Source organism: Phocoena sinus, chromosome 2, assembly GCF_008692025.1.
Source record: "Phocoena sinus isolate mPhoSin1 chromosome 2, mPhoSin1.pri, whole genome shotgun sequence".
Taxonomy (NCBI): domain Eukaryota; kingdom Metazoa; phylum Chordata; class Mammalia; order Artiodactyla; family Phocoenidae; genus Phocoena; species Phocoena sinus.
This window is the reverse complement of record NC_045764.1, coordinates 35,980,133-36,003,425: the sequence shown is the minus strand read 5'-3', so window position 1 is coordinate 36,003,425 and position 23,293 is coordinate 35,980,133. Positions and strand designations below refer to the sequence as shown.

Genomic DNA, 23,293 nt, shown 5'->3' with positions numbered 1-23,293 from the left:
AATATACAGCGATGCGTCTCTTCCTGTACAGCCACTAGGCAGACTGAAAGCGCACGGTGTGCAGCATCACCTTTAGCCCGCCAACCCACCACCCTCGTAAGCTCCAGGCCAGCCACCAACGTTGGAAGAAGTGGGAAAAATCCACAGGGTTCGCCGAAGATACCGCGAGACTTCACAGGCCCGCCTCGGCCTTAGCGCGCCGGAAGCGGAAGTCAGGCCATGGTCGGAGTCTGCCCAAAGTGGATCTGTTACCTTGGAGAGCTGAAGCGGTCAGGAGGTCCTGTGACGGTGTTCTGGCTCGGAGGTAGGTTTCCGTGAGCGTCCGGCCGGCGGAGTCCGGCCCGAGCGGGATACATACAGCCCTGGGCGTGGGTGTGTGTGTGTGTGTGTGTGTCGCTCATTCGGGGCCGCGGGGAGGAGGGAACCGGGCGGGCAGAGCTGAGTGGCCGGCGAGGTGTCCTCTCGCTCTGCCGTTACGAGACTAGATCCTTTGGCGAGACCGGAAGCCGCTTACTCCTCGCGGCCTCCAGTTTCCTTCGTATCTGGGGCCGAGGTGCTTCAGAAGGAGCGCATCAGTCAAAGCGTTGATAGACAGGCGCTGGTGTGCTGTGAGAGAGGACTGAAAAAAGCAGTGGTTCTCAGTCCGTGTCTTCGTCGGTTAGTTCTCTGGGTTCATCTCCCAGGGCAACGAAAGCCCATTCTGGGTAGTCATTTACAAGGTTAGTGGCCTGCAGCGAAAGTTCTGTGTGGTTTTATTTAGGATCAAAAAACTAGTAGTCTTCGAGTACATATCTGAAAGGCTGTACCCTGTGTCTTCCAACAGAAAAGAACATACTTTGTGAAGTTGTTATTCATGCTCGAACTAGCTCATTGGTTTTGAGTAGCATCTTCTAGCTCTTCGGTGGCACTTTAAGCTCCAGTTCCCTCTTTGGAATTAACGTCGCAAGTCTTTAGAGTACTTTTAATGCTACCACTTCATTAACCTTTATGGTTCCTGTCCCCACGACACACACCTTTTGAGGGTTTCTTTCAAGGGAGTCAAGTTTTGTTTTGTTTTTCTTCCCATAGATCTAAACAATCTAAACATTAAACGGTACAGCTGCCTCAAATCCCTGGGGTAAGTAAAGCTTGGATCAGTTAAAATTCTATTTAAATTTCATTCTCACCAGTAATTATAAAGATGATACACATTTGTTTGTTTGTGGGAGGGGGATCCTGGAAGAACGTTAGAATAGCACATTTGCCTTGGCTTATGATTTTTACCGCCCCTCTGGTTAGGTATGGGTCGTATTTCTGGTGATTTCTGTGATTCCTATAGGAATCAAGGCACGCCTTTAATTTGCTGAATTTATTTTAAACCATACCCTGGATTTGAGAATTTGACATCTGTTTGCCAATCCCAGACACATTGGTATTTAATAAGACATACTGAAAGAGAGCAGAGGCCTGGAGGGTAAGACATGTAGATACTGTTTCTTGCATCCAAATAATAATCTTTAATTTTGTTGGGACAAGGGTAGTATTATAAATATTTGCATATGTTTTGAGGGATTTGGAGGAAAGAAAAACTAATGAAAAAGCTGTCTTCCAGTATCACATCTCTTTGACAAAAACTTTTTATTATAAACTGAAGTAATACAGGAAGAAAAATAATTTTAGAACATCAGATAAGGGAGATTTGGTTTTAAAGTTTTAGCATGATGTCACATATGCCCCAAATCATAGAACAGATTTTCGTGGTCTTGAGGCAAAGAACAGAAAGATGGGGTTTAGGTGAGGAAAGGTAGGGGATGGGACTCCATCAAGGAAGGACTGGAAATACTGCTAGGGCTGCCTTCCAGGTCTTGGGTAAAGATGAAAAGAAGTGAACTCTTTCTCCCCTGGTTTATCAAGGATTAGGCTGCCGCAGCCTAAGTCAAATCTCTTCTCAGAGGTAGAGGGCTCTCTGAAAATTTGGGTGAAGAAATACTGCTTCAAAAGTGAGTCCGTAATTGCCTGGAAAACCCAGCTGATACAGATTTCAGTTTTCATAGCCATTAGATAATATTTATAGTAGTTTTTTTCATATGTCACAGAACCTGGAACAAGAATATATTGAATACCATTATAAAGTAGTTACCCTAGACCTTAGTAGCTGTGTGTTTAAAGGCCTTCTTATTTGCCTTTCTGTTTTCATGTCTTTACTGTATTTACAGTCTTTCTCTTTATTGGCTCTTTTATTTTCCTACAAACAACTTCAGGTGTTGTAGCCTGGGGAAAAAAGAGGTAACCTTCCAATAACCCCGTAGCTACTGCCCTTTGTGTTTTGTCTCTGTTTCCAGCCAAGCCTCTTGAAAGCTTGGTCTTTAAGCAGTGTAGATTTCTACTTCCTTACCTTCCAGTTATTTCTTAATTAATTGTAGTCCTGTTTTAATCCCTGATACTCTAATCACCTCCTAATGGCTAAATCCAATTAATTTTCTCTTCTTGGTTCTTCCTATTACCTTACGATTCAACACTGATGATATATTGATGATGATATATAACAACAATCATGATATATCGTTCATCTTTGTATCCCAGGCTCCTAGTTAGCACAATGCCTGTACTATAGTAATCAAGAAGTACTGAATTGAATCTAGTCTATCTTAGGTTTAAAAGTACACAAGGACTTTTATGAATACCCTGCCTAAAAGTATTTACTTCTTGTTTTTCCACTATCTGGTGAAGATAGTGTTACTTAAAAAATAAATTCTAATAGAAACATATTAAAAACTGTACAGAATTTCAGAATGACTGACACTTCTGAAGCTGTTCCAAATTTTGAAGAGATGTTTGCCAGTAGATTCACAGAAGATGACAAAGAGTACCAGGAATACCTGAAACGCCCTCCTGAGTCCCCTCCAATTGTTGAGGAATGGAATAGCAGAGCTGGTGGGAACCAAAGAAATAGAGGCAATCGGTATGTATTACTTCAGAACAGTAAATGCCAGTGGCTGATCTGGGAGAGGATAGCTTGAATCTGCTAGCCCACAAGGCCAGTGAGGGCAGGGATCAGTGTTTTTGTGCAGTGTGGTATACCGAGTGCCTAGTAACTGCTTGGCATACAGTAAGTGCCTGGTAAATACTTGCTTTTAATATTTTGTCAGCACCATATTTTTTTCCCCTTGCTATGCAATTGTGTGTGAGTGTGTTATAATGGTTTTTTTAAAAATATTCTTTCTCTGGACTAATATTTTATTTTCTCTGCAAATATGCTTTAAAAACCTAGAGTCTTTTACAAAACTTTTGCATTAAATTCCATAAAGAAGATATTGTTTTTGGTTTTACTTTAGAAAGAAGTTTATGCAATGTAAATTACTTCTATTTGATACCTCAAAATAGATCGAAGGAATATTACCATACTGCTTTTGAACAACTGAATAGGTTTCAGAACCATACTATTATTTGGGGTTTGGTGTTGTAGTCTACCTCTTCTCTGCAAAGTATTAAATATATCCAGTATAATACTGGATCTGAATCTCAGGAAAGTTTTTAATAACTAGTGCTATAACATTCTGTAGAGAAAAATGTTTTTTACTCTTTTGTATACTGAGTATTAGATTGAGAAATGAAATGCACCAGGATAGATTTGTCATGTGTTTTTTTTTTTTTTTTTTAAGGGAAGTATAAAAATCTTTTTGTTTTTTTGTTGTAGGTTGCAAGATAACAGACAGTTTAGAGGTAGGGATAGCAGACGGGGGTGGCCAAGTGACAATCGATCCAATCAGTGGCATGGGCGATCCTGGGGTAACAATTACCCGCAGCACAGACAAGAACCTTACTACCCCCATCAATATGGACACTATGGTTACAACCAGCGGCCTCCCTATGGCTACTACTGATAGAAATGTCAGCAGCTTTTAGTAAAACCATTTACTCTGTTAACATGATAAAAGTTTATGTTGTATTTTCTGTTGGTCATAGTTTTACATCTGATTGTAGAGAGTGGATTGATGTTTTGGAACTTGAGACTTTTTTAAAATTAGATCTTACTGGAGAGATATGATGGCTGCTGGAAATATCAATAAATACTTCCCTAAAAAGGTTGTGGATTATATTGCTTGACTTCTACCTCAGATTCTTCTTTATTTCATGACTTAATAGTGCTTTGAATGTTGTGAATTTTTTCCTTGTTTGACTTTCAGGAGTTCTTTGTTTTACACAGAAATAAAAATTTTACATAGAAAATGCTTGCTTTTACTTTGTAAGGTAAGGAAGTATCCCTGTACTCGGATGTGCTCATTCCTAATATTTTACAGAAGTAGTACAATCAGCTCCTAAATGCACAACTGTGCTTACTTGTGATACATTGTACATAGTAGTTGAAAGGAAAACAGTTATAGTATATTTTGTTTGGCTTTTGTTATTATGTGACTGTGGTACTTTAATTACTCTGTAGGTATGAATCATCTTCACAATCGTTCTGGTCTCTTTTTAGAGGGATATCAAGAATAAACCTGTAAAATCAGGAAGGAATCATTCTCAGTTTCAATATCTTGATCTAGTGGTAGGTGGAATTAAGGCACACAGTAATTTTATACAAACTCTAAGGTTTCTTGCTAACTTAAACATACCAGGTCAGAATTCACGCATTATACAAAAGTTTAACCCTGCAATGTTCCCTTCCTTTTCAATCATATGTAAACAATGCTGCATTTTGTATTTACTTTTATGGTATTTAATGTGGGTTGATTTTACAATGTTATGTTCATCTCCAAATGTGCACCTTTGCTGCTTCCCCTTTGTAAATCCAGTGATGCTGTAACTTCCTTTCAGAGTGATCATTGTATTTCACATCATTTTAATGGCCATTATAATGGTTTTACTCAAATAAAATACTTATAAGTATTCTCTCTCAAATTTTGGCAGGTAGCCCATTCACTAGAGATGAGCTTTTTGATTTTTTATTACTCTGTTCTCCTATCTGTTGAAAAAGGTTTATTTAGTGTAAGAATAATATTAAGTAAGAGTACAAGTTTCATCATAGGTCAAAGGTATTAAAAGGCAACTTCCTGAATCTGCCTTCTGCTGCCTTCTCTCTTAGCACTCCACTCTAGGCCGTTGAGGTTGACATCTCCAGGTACTACTTCTATATGCTCTGGATCCAACTCTCCCCTCCACCCCCACTTCCTGAAGAGCCATTCTTTCAGGTAACTATTTTATTAGAAAGGATTTGATAAACCAAGTACTCACACTCAGATGTAAATAAAATTTTAACAATAAGATAAGGGTTTTCTGTGTACCCTTGTAATTACATCAATAGGCAACAAGCCAGTGCTGGTACATTAAGATAGGCCTTGATACTACAGAATATTTAGCCCAGAGAGTTAAGAATGGCTTGACTATACCCCAAGATCTTCTCTGAAAGCAGATGGGTTATTAAAAATATCTGTCAACTGATAAAGCACAGCCACTGACCAGCTGGGACAATAGGTGACCACAACTTTAGAGCAGGATCCTGGAGGCCCTCTGCTGTGCCAGCTGTTGACACTAATTAGATATCTGGAACCAAGGGACAGGGTTGGAGTGAGGGATGCCTCTCAGGAAGCTCAGAAGAAGAGTATTTTCTAACAGTATTTAAATATTTTAACACTGTAACAGTAGGGTACATATGGTCTGAGTATCAACTCTACTTGAAAATATAAGAAGAGTCCTCCTTTTTTTTTTTTTTTTTGCGGTACGTGGGCCTCTCACTGTTGTGGCCTCTCCCGTTGCGGAGCAACAGGCTCCGGACGCGCAGGCTCAGCGGCCACGGCTCACGGGCACAGCCGCTCCGCGGCATGTGGGATCCTCCCGGACCAGGGCACGAACCCGTGTCCCCTGCATCAGCAGGCGGACTCTCAACCACTGCGCCACCAGGGAAGCCCGAGTCCTCCTTTTAACATGAGTTATTTCTGCATTCTGCATGAGTAATCTGTGTGGTGGTGGTTTTTCTTTTTTTTAAGCAACAGTCATTATCAGACTGCTCCCTGTGTGCTTAAAACCAGGAAGAAATAAAGGCATGGTTTCTGCTTCATATGGGAGAGACAGAAAAGAACATCAAACCAACTTAAGGATCATTTAAAAGTGGCGAAGAAAGAATTAGAACTGTCAAATGGAATTAATCTCAAATAGGTAGTCTGTTGTAATAGCATATAGATTGAGCATAAGGAATCCTGGCTCCAAGATATCTGACCTTGAGAAAATCACTTAAACTTTGAGCTTATTTGCTCACCTGCAAAAATGGGGACAACACCTTCCCTTGTCACTCTCACAGGGTTATCATAAAAATAAGTGACCAGGGGCTTCCCTGGTGGCGCAGTGGTTGAGAGTCCGCCTGCCGATGCAGGGGACACGGGTTCGTGCCCCGGTCTGGGAAGATCCCACATGCCGCGGAGCGGCTGGGCCCGTGAGCCGTGGCCGCTGAGCCTGCGCGTCCGGAGCCTGTCCTCCGCAACGGGAGAGGCCACAACAGTGAGAGGCCCGCGTAACGCATAAAAAAAAAAAAAAAAAAAAAAAAAATAAGTGACCAAACATATGAGAGCTTGAGAATAGAAACTAAAGCTCGTGACCATTAAAACCCCAGTGGTACATAATTGGTGCTGCATAAACATTTGTTTAATCAATGGCAGGGAAGGATTTGATAAATTGTAAAGCATAGTGTTGATATAATAAAGTATGTAGAATAACTGATAGAAAATGAGGTAGGCAGCTTGAGAATTAAAGATTTGCGATTGTTTCCTTATGTGAATTATTACATGAATTAGCAAAAGAATAAGACATTATATCCTTCAGAAAATAACAAACACTTCAAATATGGAAGAAAGGGGGAATTCCCTGGCGTTCCAAGTGATTAGGACTCGGCACTTCCACTGCTATGGCCTGGGTTCAACCCCTGACTGGGAGGCTAAGATCCTGTGGTGTGGCCAAAAAAAAAAAAAGAAAAAAACAAATATGGAAGAAAGAAAGTTTATATAAAAGTTGAGCCAAAATTACTGGCATTTGCTGTTTGGAAATTGGCACTGACTTGAGAATGTTGAATGTTCATTATGGAACACATCAAATTAATATCAATTTGAGACAGATGCTAGAGACTTAGATAGAGAACTGTTGGTTTTTTTTTTCCTTGAGTGCTAGAAGGATTTGAGGTTATCCAGAGTGTAGTAACCTTGTGTCACTGCTCTAAGAATAGTTTTTAGGTTCTTGAAACCATATAGGAAAAAGACAGCCAGTAAGATCTCCAGCATGGTTTTGGTTTCCAAAGCTGCATTCCTTATAACATAATGCTCAACAGACAAGGATGTAATTTTCCCTTTGTATTTTATTCTCCTAAAGGAAAATATAGAACTTTATGACAGTATTAAGGGTAATGAAATGTCAGTTTTAAGTTCAGAATACCAAAAAGGAAAGAAATGATCTTTTACCCTGAAGATTACTGATATCACTGATTTTGAACTCTAATGAAAGCACTACACTTTGTTTCAGTTTTTTTTAATTTAATTTTTTTATACAGCAGGTTCTCATTAGTTATCTATTTTATACATATTAGTGTATATATGTCGATCCCAATCTCCCCAATTCATTCCTCCCCCCCCCCCCCGCCCGCCCCGCTTTCCCCCCTTGGTATCCATACGTTTGTTCTCTACATCCGTGTCTCTATTTCTGCCTTGCAAACCGGTTCATCTGTACCATTTTTCTAGATTCCTGTTTCACAGTTTTTTAACACCTTAAAAATTTTCCTAGACTTTGTATTCTGTTTGATTCACTCAACCTAAACAGATTTGGCTGTGTATGGAAATCTATGCTCTGGGCCTTTGACTTCTTTTAATTAGCACTATTGTTTATAGTGAAAGGGAATTTTTATTCTTTTTTTTTAAAGGCTATAATTCTTTTTTAAATTTATTTATTTATTTTTGGCTGCGTTGGGTCTTTGTTGCTGCGCACGGGCTTTCCCTAGTTATGGTGAGCGGAGGCTACTCTTCCTTGTGGTACGCGGGCTTCTCGTTGCAGTGGCTTATCTTGTTGCACAGCACGGACTCTAGGCGCACGGGCTTCAGTAGTTGTGGTGTGCAGGCTCAGTATTTGTGGCTTGCAGTTTCTAGAGCGCAGGCTCTGTAGTTGTGGCGCACGGGCTTAGTTGCTCTGCAACACGTGGGATCTTCCCGGACCAGGGCTCGAACCCGTGTCCCCTGCACTGGCAGGCGGATTCCTAACCACTGCGCCACGAGGGAAGCCTGGGAATTTTTGTTCTTGTTAAGAAATGTAGGAAATAAATATTCCCAGCTTGAGGTAGCTTGTTGGATAACTTCAGTTAGCTGGAAATGTTACTTGTGAAAGCGTTTACTCTGGTAATGTTAGACAAATTGAGGTATTATATATAAACTATTCACTGAAACGCTTGTTTGGGCTTTGTCTTTCAATGTCTTGTGTTTTAACTAAAGCATATTTGATATATATATATATATATATATAAATGGGAACTTTGAAATACATTAGGCTTTGGCTAATTCTGTATGAAAAACCTAATTATATAGGTCACTCAGAGAATGTTTCCTCTATTTATAAGCTTAGGTATGTGTTTAAAATTCTCCAGTTTTTAATTTAGAATGAATTAAGACCAACAGCAGTACATATTCTTGACATTTGTAGAAATTAATGATGTTAATTTTTAGATTAATACTTAAGAATTCAGATATATTCAGATGTGACATTCTATTCTATCTAAATGGATATTTTCCTGGGTCCTGCTACATCACATTATTTTGGAGCCAAATCAACAACTAGATTCAAGTAGTAGATTATACTATTGGACTCTAAGGTAGCCTTGAGAGCAAATATTTCCTCCTTTCTAGAGGTTTGACTGACCTCTACTGGGACCAGCTTTTAGGAGAAATAGGGATGGGAGCAGAGATCCCATGACCTGTGGAGATGGGGGGAGAGAGGGCCAGGCCGGCTCCATGGGTCTCAGTCAGTAGGGCTGCTGTATTAGGATATGCCAGGGCTTAAGAGGAAGTGACTGAAGCTGGTGTGACACAGCTGAGGCCCGCATGTGCCAGAGATACGTTTGTATCTGAGTAGCTTGTTACCAGTGCTGTCAGACTGGAAAACGGGATGAGCTGTGGATAATACCCCTCGGATTTTAAGATTTACAGGAGGATGTTAACGAGGACAAGTCATCCTCATCAAAATTGCTAATATGTGATTTGACTGCCCCCTTGAAGGATTAAGTGAAAGCATTTGCCTGAAGTACACATCACTGGGCTGCGCACATACTCAGTGCCCATTCAGTGTCAGGTTTGTGCCTCCCCAAGTAGAGTGGGGTACCTCTGGGCTGACTTGGGTGCAAAAAGTGCTGCTGAGATCTTTCACCAGTCTCCATGTGCTGATGGGCTAATTCCGTTGTTTTCATTCCTATCCCTGAGGGATACAGAGAGCCTCACGTATTAATTACTGGTTAGATTTTCTCCGGGTTTCAGTGACTTCTCCTGAGACAGCTTCAGGGGACGATGTGATGATGATCTCATGGTTTTTTTCCACGGCCAGTGCCTTCAACTCCCTAAAGGATCACCAGCCTCTTTGTCTGAATCAGGTAAATAAAGCTGCTGTAATGGCTAAAGGCCAGAGCTTTCTCTTGTGTGTGTGTGTGTGTTTGTGTTTCTCATTTTAAAGTTTCCTTCACTATATGTTTTGTGTGTATACAAAATAATACTGTAAAAAGTAAAACTAGACAAATATGAATAATCTTCATCCAACCAGTGGCTGGCTTGTTGTGGATGCTTCTGTCTCTTTCACCATGCCCACACAAATATATATATAAATTTGGTATATGCACGTTTTTCCTTTCCTACTAAAGTGAGGTTATATATATAAACCCACACACATATGTGTATATTATTCTTTGTTCACACAACATATTATAATAGGCATCACTCCAGGTCACTAGCTATAGATTAAAAATTAATGACTTAATTTTAATAACATGATATTGTATAACATGGATATACCATTGATTATATGATCATTCTCCTATAGGTAGACACTTAGGTTGTTTCCTTTTTTGCCCCTACTTAACAATGCCATATTGCTTTTGTCCGTATATCTTTTGAATGCTTTTATTTTATGTCTTCTGTGGGGTAGTCTCAAAAGTAGAATTGTTGGGTTAAAAAAACCTGTATTATTTCATTTTAATAAATGCTGCCACATTTTCTAAAGCATTGTAGCAATTTACATTCCCATCAACATACGAGTATTCATGTATGTGTCTCCTTTCTCCCTATGACTTCAGCGTTTTGTCTAGATGGCCACAGGCTTTTTTACTTTAGGAGAACTTTACTAGGTTGTGTTTCATTGTTGATGATCACTGTCAGTATTTCACCTAGGACACTGCACCTTTCATTATGTAAGTTTATCTTCTATTTCTCCAATGTTTTCTTTCTTTTTTTGGGGGGGGCCGCAATGCGCTGCATGTGGAACTTCCCTGACCAGGGATCGGACCCATGCCCCCTGCAGTGGAAGTGTGGCATCTTAACCACTGGACCACCGGGGAAGTCCTCCAATACTTTCTCGATTATATCTTTAAGTCTTTGTTCTTCTGTTCCATTTCTTTGGTTCTCTTCTCCAGTTATGCATGTGTTGGTTTTCCTTTGTCTGACTTCTGTATCTGTCATTTTCCTGTCTTTGCTCACCTTTCTCTAGCCTGCTCTCTAAACTCCATGTCATATATTCAGCCTCTTCTCTGTTGTGTCGTTCCCAGCAGGGCTTTTATTTCTACGATGCTTTTATTATTTTACTTTAAAATTTGATTAGCCACATTTCAAGTGCTCAGGAGCCACATGTGGCCAGCAGCAAGTGTATTGGCAGCACAGTTCTAGAAGCAGACTAAAGGCTTGGAGTTCTGTTGACTTGCTCCCTTATTCTCCACAGCGCTCCAATCCCCCAGGTATCTCTGGGGAAACCTAAGACTCTGAAACAATTCCAGAGACACTGTGATAGTAAAACCACATCATGGATGAGATGAGTTGCACGTAGAAATGCCCACAGACTCTGTACCTTGTGTTGCAAAGTTTGGGGATTCACCCCTGCCAAACTCTAATAAGGGGACTAGATGGACCCTGTGGCACACAGCTAGAATAGGATTATAAAATGCTGAAAACTTGTATCAGTTGAATTATAAGGATTATCTGAAAAAAGCCTATGTGAGCAGAGTTAGGTGGTCTTCTGGAGCCTGGAAAAAGGGAGCTCCTGTGCCATGAAGCATCAGTATTCAGTGTTGTCCCAGGAGAGGGGCTGGTAAGATAAATATGTCTATCCCTGCAGCAGAAATGGGAGCTCTAGACAGTCATAGCTTCCTGCTTCTGGCCCCTAAGTTCCCTGGCTCTGACCCCAAGCTCTCCAAGCTTCAAATGATGACTGGCTTCTGGACGAGATTTCCCAAAGGGACACAAGGTGCTGAGGATCCCACTACACAGTCTATTTGGCAGGTACGTTCTTCACTCAAATTAATAAATTGGCATCCTTTTATAAATTAATTCCTTGTTAATTTTCCAGCCCAATTCCATTTTCAAAAACACTGACTAAATGGGATTTCTGAAATTTGCAAAATTAAGGCACTCAGGACCTCGCTGGCTCCACCAAAGTACTGACCCGAGACTCCTGAGTACTCAGCCGGCCCTGGTTAATGCCACACTCTGGCCTATGCTAAACTCAAGGTATGAGGGGACTAAGTCTAAGGAATGTCTCTGAGAAGACTAGACAAGAAGGATGAGATTGTGACATTGGTAGTCAGGCACTACAGAAGGGATTTCCTAATAGTACTGCTCACTTCAAAAGGAATTAAGAGTCCGTTCCTGTGTGGTTTTCTGCTACTGCGTTATGGTGCCACCTCTTGGATACAAATTGAAAATCTAGCTTTAAAAATTTTTAGTCTCCAGTCACATGCATTAAAAAAATCTGAAGTGGGAGGCCATGATGGGTTCTAAAATTTATATTCTGCTTTAGAGTTAAGGAACTACTTAACCAAATGCCTAGAATCTGTAAGAGGGGGGATGCTGGTAGCCTGCAGCCCAGAAAAGAACTGCCTCCTCAAGTGAGTTTTTAGCTGTTTGGAATTTTAAACAGTGCAAAGGTGCCACCTACATGCTCTGGTTCTCTCTCCATACCTAGCTGTCAAACAAGTGAGGAATGGCTCACAGGAATCAGTTGTTCAAGTTCCCTGTTTCTGCCTCCAATTGTCAACATACAGTGTAGGCAAAGCAGTGTCTGGCAAGTAGCAGGCACCCGTTACTAAATTATTCTTAAATCATGTTTGCAGGAGTAATTATGTATTAAGGTGGGGAATGATAGATTACAGATGCAGTGCTAGAACATCACCACGACACTAGTCATCAGAGTTGGAAAAGTATCATTCAAACCTTGTTCATGGGCTGCCTGAAAGGCTGGACCCTCAGGACGGCACAGGATGAGAAAGGCAGTGTAATCAGGTCACTTTGTAGACCATGTAAGTATTCACTTAAAGTTAACAGGGGTAGGCAGGGCTATAGTCATGTTATTAGACAACTGTTATAGGGGTTGGGGATTTTGTGTCCTTGTCCTAGGTCACTGGGCCTGTCTTAATATCCTTGGGGGAAGAATAGGGCCCAGCTGAAGGAAGCTGCATTAACTAAACTTCCACAGCAGCTCAAGGTGCCCAGGCCTTAGCTGTGATTGTTATTAATGGGGAACAGCCCTGTGTGGGTCAAGAGAGCATCAGACTTCTAAAGACAACCTCATTTGCTAAGGAAGAAAGGGAAACATGTCCTCAGACACAGCTGCTGAACTAGTTCCTACCTCTGCCAACAGTTTTTTGGTGACAAAGTAAGGATGTTCTTTTTAAAAAGATACTGTGTTTCTCAAAAGAAGTAATTAGGCAAAAAAGTCCCTGTTAAAATAATGGCCATTTAAAATGAAGTAAATAGATGATTGTGACGGGTATTTGTTGACTCCTATCCAGCATCCATTTCTCTTTCTTTTAACTTTTCCTAATTTGTATTCAAGTATCTACCTCTCTCTGCTCACTCCTTTGCTTCCAAGTAGGCTGAGCCCATCCCCAGCTCTAGGATGGGGCTTGATTAGTCTAAAACAATTAGAGTAACTCTTCTCTTTTCTCTAGTCACTGGTTTAGGTAACCTGTGTTATAACATGGCATTCCCTGACAGTAGGGGCTGGTTTAGAAACTTTGTGTGACCTAATCTGGGCTGAGATACAAGAAGGAGCTGATTGACAGCTTTGGAAAAGAAATACCACAGCTCTTCTTAGAGGGCTTTTTTTCTACTGGAGGGGGTGACAGGTGGACAAGAAGCCTGGAACTGCTGCCTTTTTGCCTCCATGGGGGAAACAGGCCTGAGGATGAAGCTGGCACTGCTGAAGTAAGTCAGGGGAAGGAAAGAAAGTGGGTCCTTTATGACATCACTGAGCTGCTGAGTCAATAACCTCTAAGTAAACCCTGCCTCTGGACTTTCCAGGTATGTGAGCTAATAAATCCCTTTATTGTTTGAGCCAGATGAGTTAGGTTTCTGTTACTTATCAAGGAAAGCATCCTAACAAACGATTCATGTAAAAAGCACAAGTAAAATGCCTGTAGAGCACACACCAGAACAACGCTGGAAAAAGAGAGAAAAGGTTCCGAAGCTAAGACCACGTAAAACAGAAGCACATTTGCAGGTAATGTGGCATAATGGCTTAGAAGAGAAGGCAGATGGGCGTAACCCATGCTCTGCCCTTCATGTTTACTCTGATCTTGGATGAGCCACCTAACTTTGGTTGTCCTTGGTTCCTCTAAACAGAGTAAGCTGAAATAGATGAGTGGCTCCAGTTCTTTTACCATCCGTAATTTTTATTATTGGTCCTTTTTGTGGATTATATATTTTTAAAGATTTTTGTCTGTCAGTAGATTTTTCTCATGTACTTAGACAAAGTACACAACTGCAGATCGGCTCTTCTATCAGCAAAGGTAATCAGGTTAACTTATTCACCTTAACAAATTACTATAATTTGATTGAACATTTAAAAACAAGATATTTATTATTAGCTTTTGAAGTTCAATATAGATATGACTTCTGATTGATAGGTTTTTACAAATACTGAAAATAGCTTCCAGATCTTCTATCTTCTTTTGAGGATCTTAGGAGATTCATAAGAACTACCAGATTTGATGACTGCAGTTACCATCCAACGAGGAAGAAAATTCAGTGACTTCTCAAAAATGAAAATTAACATTAAATTACAGAAGTCTTTTTTTTTTTTTGGCTGCGTCTTGCATGGCTTGCGGAATCTTTAGTTCCCCAACCAGGGATTGAACCGGGGCCCTGGCAGTGAAAGCACCGAGTCTATTCTTATTTACTTTCTAACAAAATGGTCAACAGAATTTTTAAAAAACACAGAAAAAAATTTTGCATTTTACATAATACATAATCATTTTAAAATACAAAGTGACACTCTGTCACTTGTAAACTGGATTAGAAGGCCAGCCCCAGAATTCCAGTAGTGCTGTGGAAATAATTTACAATTGGGATAAACTGCATTCAACTGGGAGCCAAGGGATCTAGGTTCTAGTTGCCATCTTGCACCATGTGATCCTGAATACACTCAAATTCTGGACGTCAGAAGCCCCATGACAAAATGAAAGGGGCTGAATCAGGTCATCTTAAATATCCTTTCCAGCTCTGTTGTTTTGTAACACCATGAAATCAGAGTAACATGTCCCAAGCTGTTTGGGATCAGGGATTTTAGAACCTAAATTCAACATAACAGTACTTTTAACCTTCATACTTTTTTTGTGTGTCCTGTTCTTATTAAATATATGTGTATTTCCACATTCTGTGTCTTTAAATATATTTTCCTTTTTAACAGTCTTTTCAGCATTAGCAATAAAAAAGTTTCTCAAGGGTGTACTTTTCATTTCTTGCTTTTATTTTTTTTCAACTTGCTTTTTCAGTTTCTCCAAGATCTCTTCTGGAGTTGTGGAGGCCAAAAGCTTTACCACTTTTTCACGAGATTTACCACCCTGGACCAAAAGGAAAAAACAGTGTCAGGATAACACACTAAACTTTCTAATGCTATTAAGAGGCAGCAGACCTCAGTTGCTGAGGGGTTGTTACAAGTGGGCTGGTGTTTTCCTGACAGCTTAGTGCCCACTTTCTCCTAGCCATTTCTGGTCTAACCAAAGGCTGTCTCTTCGATTCCACCTTACTACAATATTTTTACAACTCTCCAGAGTTTTTAACCTTCATACATCAATTTCTGTAATAATAAAAGCTAAGCATTAAATTTTCAAAATGAATATGGAATCCAGATGTACAATATTCTGGTTTCAAGTAATACTTTTGTTTAAATTATTTTTTAAATTACCAAAACAAATATTGCAATTTTATATAAACTTTGTATAAAAATAATTCCAAATGTAAAACAAATTGGTATTCTCTATACCGTTACACATTTCTGAAAATTCCGAACAAAAAGCAACCACATATCCAAGTGCTATGATTCCACAACTGCTTAAGACAACTATAAAAAGGTAAACACCCTTTAAAGAAGGTAAATTTTCAGCAGGTATTTATCTAAATGGGTAGAAGCTGCACAGGTGGAAGAGTGGGGAGTCCCTTTCAGGCAAATGCCAGAGCACGTGCGCTGGAGAAAATCCGAAATGACCTGCCGCAGGGGCGACAGTGAGGGAATGGCCTGATCAGATGGACGTTTAGGTACAGCCTACTAACCAATGACTCTGAGTGCCCGCTGGATCCTGGGTAGGAGCTACAGAGTATAGCACTGGAAAACAAGTAGAGCTTTAAGAAGTATAAACACGGGTGGGTCTTACTCCTACAGATTCTATTTCAGTTAAGTCTGGGGTGATGCCCAAGAACCTGTGTTCTAGAAATCATTTCCAGGTGATTTTGGTATCCACCCCTAGTGCAAACCCACGGTATTAATGACTTCACATGAGTCCTCTTTCTAATAAGCTTCTAGTGAGCAAGGATAACACGGGGGACCAGGTATGCTTGATGAACTCACTAATGGAGATGACACGAGGAACCATTTTAGATTTTTCTAGTATGGTGATGACTTGAGGGAGATTAATCTGACAGAGCAGGTACAGGAATGAACTTAGGAGAAAATGCTGGAAATGATGGCAATTAAGGAATACAAGTATAGCGTGTGCACAGTCTGAAGGAGTGAGGCATTAGGAGTGAAGATTAGGAAGAATTCACAGATTTTAGTGATTAAATGATTATGAGCATTAAAAACTGGTTTTTCAATTATTTGGGAAAGAAAAAAATTGGTATTTTAAAAGTAATGACTGATGTACTCAGAGAGGCTGAGAGAGAGAGAGACCTACCTTATCCAAAACCACATCACTCTTCCTGAGTTCTAAGACTTTGGAAAGATACCAACAAAGCTCAGTGTTCGCCTCTCCTTCTGTCGGAGGTGCTGCAATAGCTACACTCACAGCCTCGGCTGTCAAGTCTGGAATGAAAACAGTGTGGACCTGATCCTCATGGAGTTCTTTTTCTTCACGCAGTGAGCATATTTTGTAAAAGTGTTTGCATTTGTCTGGCATGTTGTAGGTTTTCAATTAATAACTGCTGAATGAAGAATGATTAATCACAGTTAAGGGAACATAAACATAAATATGCCTCTACCATTACAGAAATCCAGAGAAGAAAGCTGATTTTTACCCCACCCCACCCCACCCTGCTGACCAAAATGGGCCTACAGAGTCCTGGGCAATAACCTGGATTTAGGAGCTGGAAACTGCACTTGGTCTAACAGGACGAGCCCAGGCAGGGAGTCAGCGGAGCTGGGCTTTAGCCCCGCAGTGTCACCGAGGAAGTGGATTAACCAGGCAGCTCACAAAACTGTAGAGGGTTGTTTGGGGTCTCCTCATCAGGAAAATGGGAGCACTGGATTAGATTCATCTCTTATGTGAAATGTCTCTGATATTTTTAAAATGTAGTATTTAGGGCTTCCCTGGTGGTGCAGTGGTTGAGAGTCCGCCTGCCGATGCAGGGGACACGGGTTCGTGCCCCGGTCCGGGAGGATCCCACATGCCACGGAGCAACTGGGCCTGTGAGCCATGGCCGCTGAGCCTGCACGTCCGGAGCCTGTGCTCCGCAACGGGAGAGGCCACAACAGGGAGAGGCCCGCATACCGCAAAAAAAAAAAAAAAAAAAAGTAGTATTTAGTTAGCATCTACACAGCGCTTCCATACACTAATTTTAAGGACACACAAACATGTTTTAAGGGCTTTACAAATATTAACTTGTTTACTCCTATAATTTTATGAAGATATTAATACCTTTATTATCTCCATTTTACAAACGAGGAAATTGGAACCGAGAAGTAATGTGTCCAAGGTCACATGGCTAGAAACTGGCATTGTGATTCACAAATAAATTTGAATTCATGCTTTGAAATCCAGGGACAATGAACACTGCTTTTTGAAGAGTGGTCCAGACTCCCTCATCAATACAGCCTTTATAAAGAGCAACGTGTCTGCAATCCTCCACTGTTATTTCTGAGAGAGAAGTATACACTCAAAGCAGTTTGCAAATGAGCTTGAGCTGGTCCAGCATCTGGGGTTACTTGGGCATTTCCACACGCTTACATCTTGCCTGTGTAAACACGGCTACAGAATCCACAGGAATGAGATGGTAGAACAACCTTCCTCCTAGCCTGTCACTGATTCTATGATGCACAGTTTTTCACATTTTAATATCTTTGAAATCTTGATGTATCTTATAATAAATGGAAAAGAAAGTGTTTACTTGATGTGGATTTTGTCTTACTGGTACATAAAGTACTTCTGCACCTTATAGATAGATGATGGCCAGTTAGACCTGATGAAACATGGTATTCCAACAGCAGTGTCCACGGTGACTACTTAGAAAATGCTGGCCAAGGAGGGTACAGCCAACAAATAGCCAAGCTAACATGGCCATCAACACAAACCGGGCCTAGCACCCCAATTTTGAGGTCTTGTTTTAAAAATATTTTAAAAATTGGAATACAGAGCTTTAGCTTTAATGGGTGAAAAAGACCGTCAAGATAACTCAGATCAAACTTTTTTCCCAATCAGAAGCCTCCCCACCCCACCCAATCTCTCCTGAAGCCCCAGCATTTAAAACAAATGTAAACAGCTACTCAGGAGTCCTGTCTGCCAACCTCCCCTTTGCCCACCGCAGATTCTTGAGGCACCTTTTGGACTCCAGGGAATAGCTTAAAAGCTTCTAACTATCTCATCTGACAGATGAAAGAACTGGGCCCAGGAATATCTTGTAGAGTTTTGATTTGAAATAAGCTCACACAGGTGTTGATGATCAGGTTCACAGATCTGAGGTTTTCTCTCCCTCCTTGGACCAATGGTCATTTTAAAAAATCAACCAAAACATCTTTCTCTGACCAATGTTTCCACTTTTGGAATAGGACAAACTAAGAATCATCTAGGCTACACGTTTCTATCTTATGTTCTTTCTAAAATACCTTTTTAAATTTTGAGGTATAATTGACACATAACAGGTGTACAACATAACGATTCGCAGTTTGTATTTTGAATTGATCACCACAGTAAATCCTGGTTCATAAAATACCATATTAAAAAGGACAATACACAATGGTTTTTTCATCTAACTTGGTATGCTTTAAATACGGTATATTTGGTTTTAAACACTAGATTACACCTTTACATTAGAATCGAGAATTTAAAAATGGAGAAGCCTCTAACTGCAGGTGTGAAAAATATACTTGACCACACAGGATGAACTTCCAGCAAGCCAAGGCAAAGGGAGGATGGAGAGGAGACAAGTGGTTCATACAAGATTCCCACCCCAGTGGCCAGGCATACCTGTCACAGCATTTTGTTTGGAACCAGGTTTGGCATGGATGGCTATGGTGACACAACCTTTGGGATCAACTGCCACAGGACCTGAGGGAGGAACTGGTCTCTCTGCTTCCTTGCTCTGGCTTTTACCCTAAAACGACAACAACAATCACACTACAACTTGACGGTTACAAAATACTTTCCTACACATTTGATCTTTCCATGATTCCTTTTCACCCTTAACCAAGACAAACTAGGCTAATGGGTCACGTCCAGGGAGTTCTGGCCACCCAGAATGGTCTTCCAGCAGCCTTCATGGCTCAAATCAATTCTTCCACGACGCCTTCCCATCAACCCCACAAAGTGCTTTTTTCCTGCCTTGGAAGACCTGACTTAGAACTGGTTCCTACTGTCGGCTTTGTATTTCCCATTCCTCAGGGAGCAGCGATTATTCATTATTCATCTTTGTATCTCAAGCAGCACAAGTTAACAAACGTTTGTGAACAACCATAGCTGGACGGTGTATATCCATGTGTTCTGGGGGGAAGGGGAGGAGGAAGGAACAACAGTGGTATTTAAAGGACTACTGTGTGCCAGAAGCTGTACTCGGAACTTTCCATTGAACAAACATGAACTGCGCACCAAGGCAGTATGTAGGCAAAGGAGATGTAAAGATGAATAAGGACACATGGAGCTCAAGGAGCTAGGGCTGCAGCGAGAAAAAAAGAACAAATAATCACTCTAATACACCGTGCTAGGAGCGCCGACCACACACGCACAGAGCATCACGGCGCAGAGAAACGTAAGGCAGTCCCGCCTTGGGACACTGGGGAAGCTCCCGGCAGGAGGCAGTCTTAGAGCCGGGTCTTAGGAACCGATTGGAGTCAGCCCTGCAGAGACGGTGGAAGGCAAGTGTGGGAGTGGTGCATTCTTGATGGAAGGGTGCGAAGACCAGCCAAGGGAAGGAGACAGAACGCTAACTAGAGCCTCCCAGGGAAGCACAGGCCGCACGGCGCTGCCGGAACACGAAGCGCGAGCCTGGGAGTGTGGGAGCGAGGCCGGCGGGGTCGGCAGCCACAGCTCAGGAAACAGCCTCGCGCGCCGCCGGCCCGGGCCCTCCGACTTCCCCGGTGGGCGGCAGCGCAGCCGAGAAAGACGGGGAGCGGGAGGCCCGAAACTCAGAGACAACAAGCAGTTGGCGGAGCTTCTACCCACCCACGGGTCCCGCTTCTCTCCCGCGCTCCTCAACCAGCATTCCTGCGGCCCACCCTCCCACTGCCAAGGGACTTGCCACTGGCCTTGTTCACTGTACCAGCTTTCTTAGGCATCTCGGTGCCCACAGGGAGCCGAGCAGCAGCCCGAGCACCAGGTCCCGTCCCCAGCTGCCTCAACCCGCAGCCGAGCCGCAGCATCCACGGCAAGGAGGCGGCAGGAAAGGCGGCCCGACGCCGGAAGAGCCCTCTGCACCTGCGCACGCAGCGGGCGGGAGCGGCTTCTCTGGCCTGCGCCTCTGCTGTGGCACGAGGGCGACACCTTCCGGCTGGCGGGAGCAAGACCCCTCGTTCTTCCCGGACCTACGCGGGACCCTCGCCACCTAGAAAAGCGGCTCAGGAGACCGAGAGATAGGGAGCTGGGCTCTGGTCGAGTCGTGACCACCCCCCAACCCCCTCTGGTCTTGTTTCCTCATGGGAAGAAAGGATTGGAGTGAGCGGCAAAGAGCGCACAGGGCCAGGTGTTTTCTCGCTGCTGCAGCCAACCAGCAGGTGCAGAGCCCCACGCTGCTTCCTATGGCCCTTAAGTGGATGTAGAGTATCCTGCTGCTTTAGCCTTTGGGTACCTTCCGTGTACTGATGGAGCATCTACCTTGTGCCAGGCGCTGAGGATGCCACAATGTAAAAGGAGAGGAAATATATTCTGATGTGCGAAGTGGCAAAAGATGAAACTGAAGAAGGCGGAGGCAAGATCAGAGTCATTGAAGGGTTTGAAGCAAAGGATTGGTAGAGTCACATTTGTTGTGATTAGAAAGATCACTGGCTGCAATGTGGCCAATAGACGAATAGAGGTAGGGAGACCTCCCTCTTAAATGGAAGATGGTAGCCTGAACCATAGTAGCAGTGGGAATGGAGAACTGAGAGCTGATCATTTCAAGCATACTCAAGAACTAGAATGGGGCTTCCCTGGTGTCGCAGTGGTTGAGAGTCTGCCTGCCGATGCAGGGGACACGGGTTCGTGCCCCAGTCCGGGAAGATCCCACATGCCGCGGAACGGCTGGGCTCGTGAGCCATGGCCACTGGGCCTGCGCATCCAGAGCCTGTGCTCCGCAACGGGAGAGGCCACAACAGTGAGAGGCCCGCGTACCAAAAAAGAACTAGAATGATCGGAGCTTGGGGAATGACTGGATGTGGGAATGAGAGTGAAGAGTCAGGGAAGATGCCCAGGTTTGGGGCCCGAGGAGCAGGTTTGGGAGTCTGAGGTGAGTTGTTCAGTCCGGGACATGATGAGTTTGAGATAGCTGTGGGACACTAAGTAGAAATATTAAGGGGGTAACTGAATGTCTGTAACTGAAGCTTGAGAGATCTGGACTGATGATGGATTCTGGAGCCCTCTGAAAATAGATGGTAATTGAAGCCATGCACGTGGATGAGATAAAGACTCAGAGAGTGTGCAGAGCATGAGGGCCCAGGACAGAACCCTAAGAAAATGTAAAGAGAAGGCACCAAATGACATTGGCCAGATGTAGGAGTACGTAGCAGCCAAGAAAGAGTACTTCAAGAGGGAGTAGGCAACAGGGAGTAGTGCCACAGAGAAGGCATGTAAAACAGAAATGAGCGGTGTTAGTGACCTAGGTGCTAGCAGTTTCAGTGCAGAAGAGGAAAGAGATAATATGTGTAGAAAATAATTCGATTTCACTGTGAAGGAGTAACTGGTATTGGAGGAGCACATGACGTTAAGGTGTTTTTTCTTTTTTAAACTGGAATGAGAATTAACCACATTTGAATATTCATAGGAATAAGCCAAGAGAGGAGACGTTACAACAGAGGGAGGAGGTGGGGTTCTGAGAACAGGTGGAGACTGACCTGTCTACAAGAAGCCTTACTCAGACACCCCTTCCTTCACAAGAGAAGGAAAAGTTTAGGTGCACATGTAGCTGTGTGTATAGGTTTGATGTGAAGAGCTGGAGTTCTTTCATTAGCTGAAGGAGAGGAGGTGTTGAAGATGTGAGGAGAGTGGAACAGATTTAAATACTCTGGAGAATGTCAAAGAGCTAACTGTTGAAACTCACTCTGCAACACTGATGGTCTAGCTGAACTTGGAGACCATGAAATCATCATGACCCCAGTCTTGTACAGTTACATCGTTTTTAAATGCCTGGACCCAGCAGCCAGGAAGTTGAAGATAAGGCAGACAACTGGTTTCATTCAGGTGGGTATGAGAGGGTTGAGGGTTACTGAAATGGTTAATGGTGATCAAAGATCAAAAGTGGAGAAGCAAAAAAACCAAAAGGTTGAAGGTGGAGTCTACTAGAGTAGGGAAGGAAGAGGGTTGACAGAAAGGACGGAGAGGTCAAGGGAATGGCAGTCTTGAGGTGCAAGGACACATGTATGGGAGTGTGTGTGAGAGCTGAAGAGGCATCGAAGGTTGTGGTTAGAGAGTGTAATGTCTGAACTTACCATTTCAGAGGTAGTGCGAGTCCATATGACAACTTACATGGTGTGGTCATGAGCAGGAGTGATTGACATGAAATGGTGAAGGTTACTGGAGGTTAGGAAGAAAATGGAAAGCTAGGTTTGGCTGGGTTGTCCACCCACTTGGATACTGAGGCCACTCAGTGTGAAGGCTTTGGTAGAAGAAAGTGAACCAGGTGTTAAACCAAAGCCATATTTTCTTTGTTTGAAATCAGTTAAGAATTGGGGCACAAAAGCTGAGTCAGCATTATATAGAATTAGTTTGGGTTGAAGTCATGACAGCCTCAGTTAAAGCTTTGACAGTTTAGATGGAAATAAAGGGGCCACTTGCAATCGTGTATTATTACGTTATCTGGCAGTTGACTAGATGAGCGAAGGCAGAGAGAGGGAAGAGGTGCCCTGCAAGGACCATTCAGGCTTTCCCAAAAGTCACTCAGGAGTGGGGGGTGGAGAAGGGGGAGGGGAAAAGCCATCAGCTCCATTTGCCACCCAAACTGTACATCTGTTGTTGCTTCTGCCCCGAATCTTTGCCTCTGGAAAGCAAAGAGTTGGAAAAAATACTGCCCAATGGTAAAAAAAAAAAAATAGGGGCTATGATCCAAATGGCAGAAAACCCATTATAAATGTTTATACTGGTTCCTATTTTCTTTTACATTTCTTTCAGGTTTTAGTAAAGTTCAATTTAGAAACTCAATCTTATCTTAGCCTTTACGAATGGAGAAGATGGATTTTTTAAGTGTGCAAACTCGGCAAAAGA

General features: G+C 42.3%; 2 protein-coding genes across 3 annotated transcripts; one reads left to right on the top strand and one right to left on the bottom strand.

Moving 5' to 3' along the window:
• The first annotated feature begins 203 nt into the window (after positions 1–203).
• On the top strand, positions 204–4,881 carry RAMAC (RNA guanine-7 methyltransferase activating subunit). Of its 2 annotated transcripts, XM_032621133.1 has the most exons (4): positions 204–304; positions 1,069–1,117; positions 2,763–2,941; positions 3,677–4,881. In XM_032621133.1, exons 3-4 carry the CDS (start codon positions 2,772–2,774, stop codon positions 3,861–3,863), a joined length of 357 nt encoding a protein of 118 aa, XP_032477024.1. In that variant the 5' UTR covers positions 204–304; positions 1,069–1,117; positions 2,763–2,771; the 3' UTR covers positions 3,864–4,881. The 2 variants fall into 2 exon arrangements, with proteins under 2 accessions (XP_032477024.1, XP_032477025.1); XM_032621134.1 differs by having other exon boundaries at positions 248–2,941.
• Positions 4,882–9,944: 5,063 nt separating this feature from the next.
• C2H15orf40 (chromosome 2 C15orf40 homolog) lies at positions 9,945–20,318 on the bottom strand. Its single transcript, XM_032621132.1, has 4 exons — positions 20,149–20,318; positions 18,875–19,001; positions 16,370–16,497; positions 9,945–15,040 (listed from the first exon to the last, which is right to left on the bottom strand). The coding sequence occupies exons 1-4, from the start codon at positions 20,260–20,262 to the stop codon at positions 14,945–14,947; spliced, it is 465 nt and encodes a 154-aa protein (XP_032477023.1). The 5' UTR covers positions 20,263–20,318; the 3' UTR covers positions 9,945–14,944.
• Between the last annotated feature and the right edge of the window lie 2,975 nt (positions 20,319–23,293).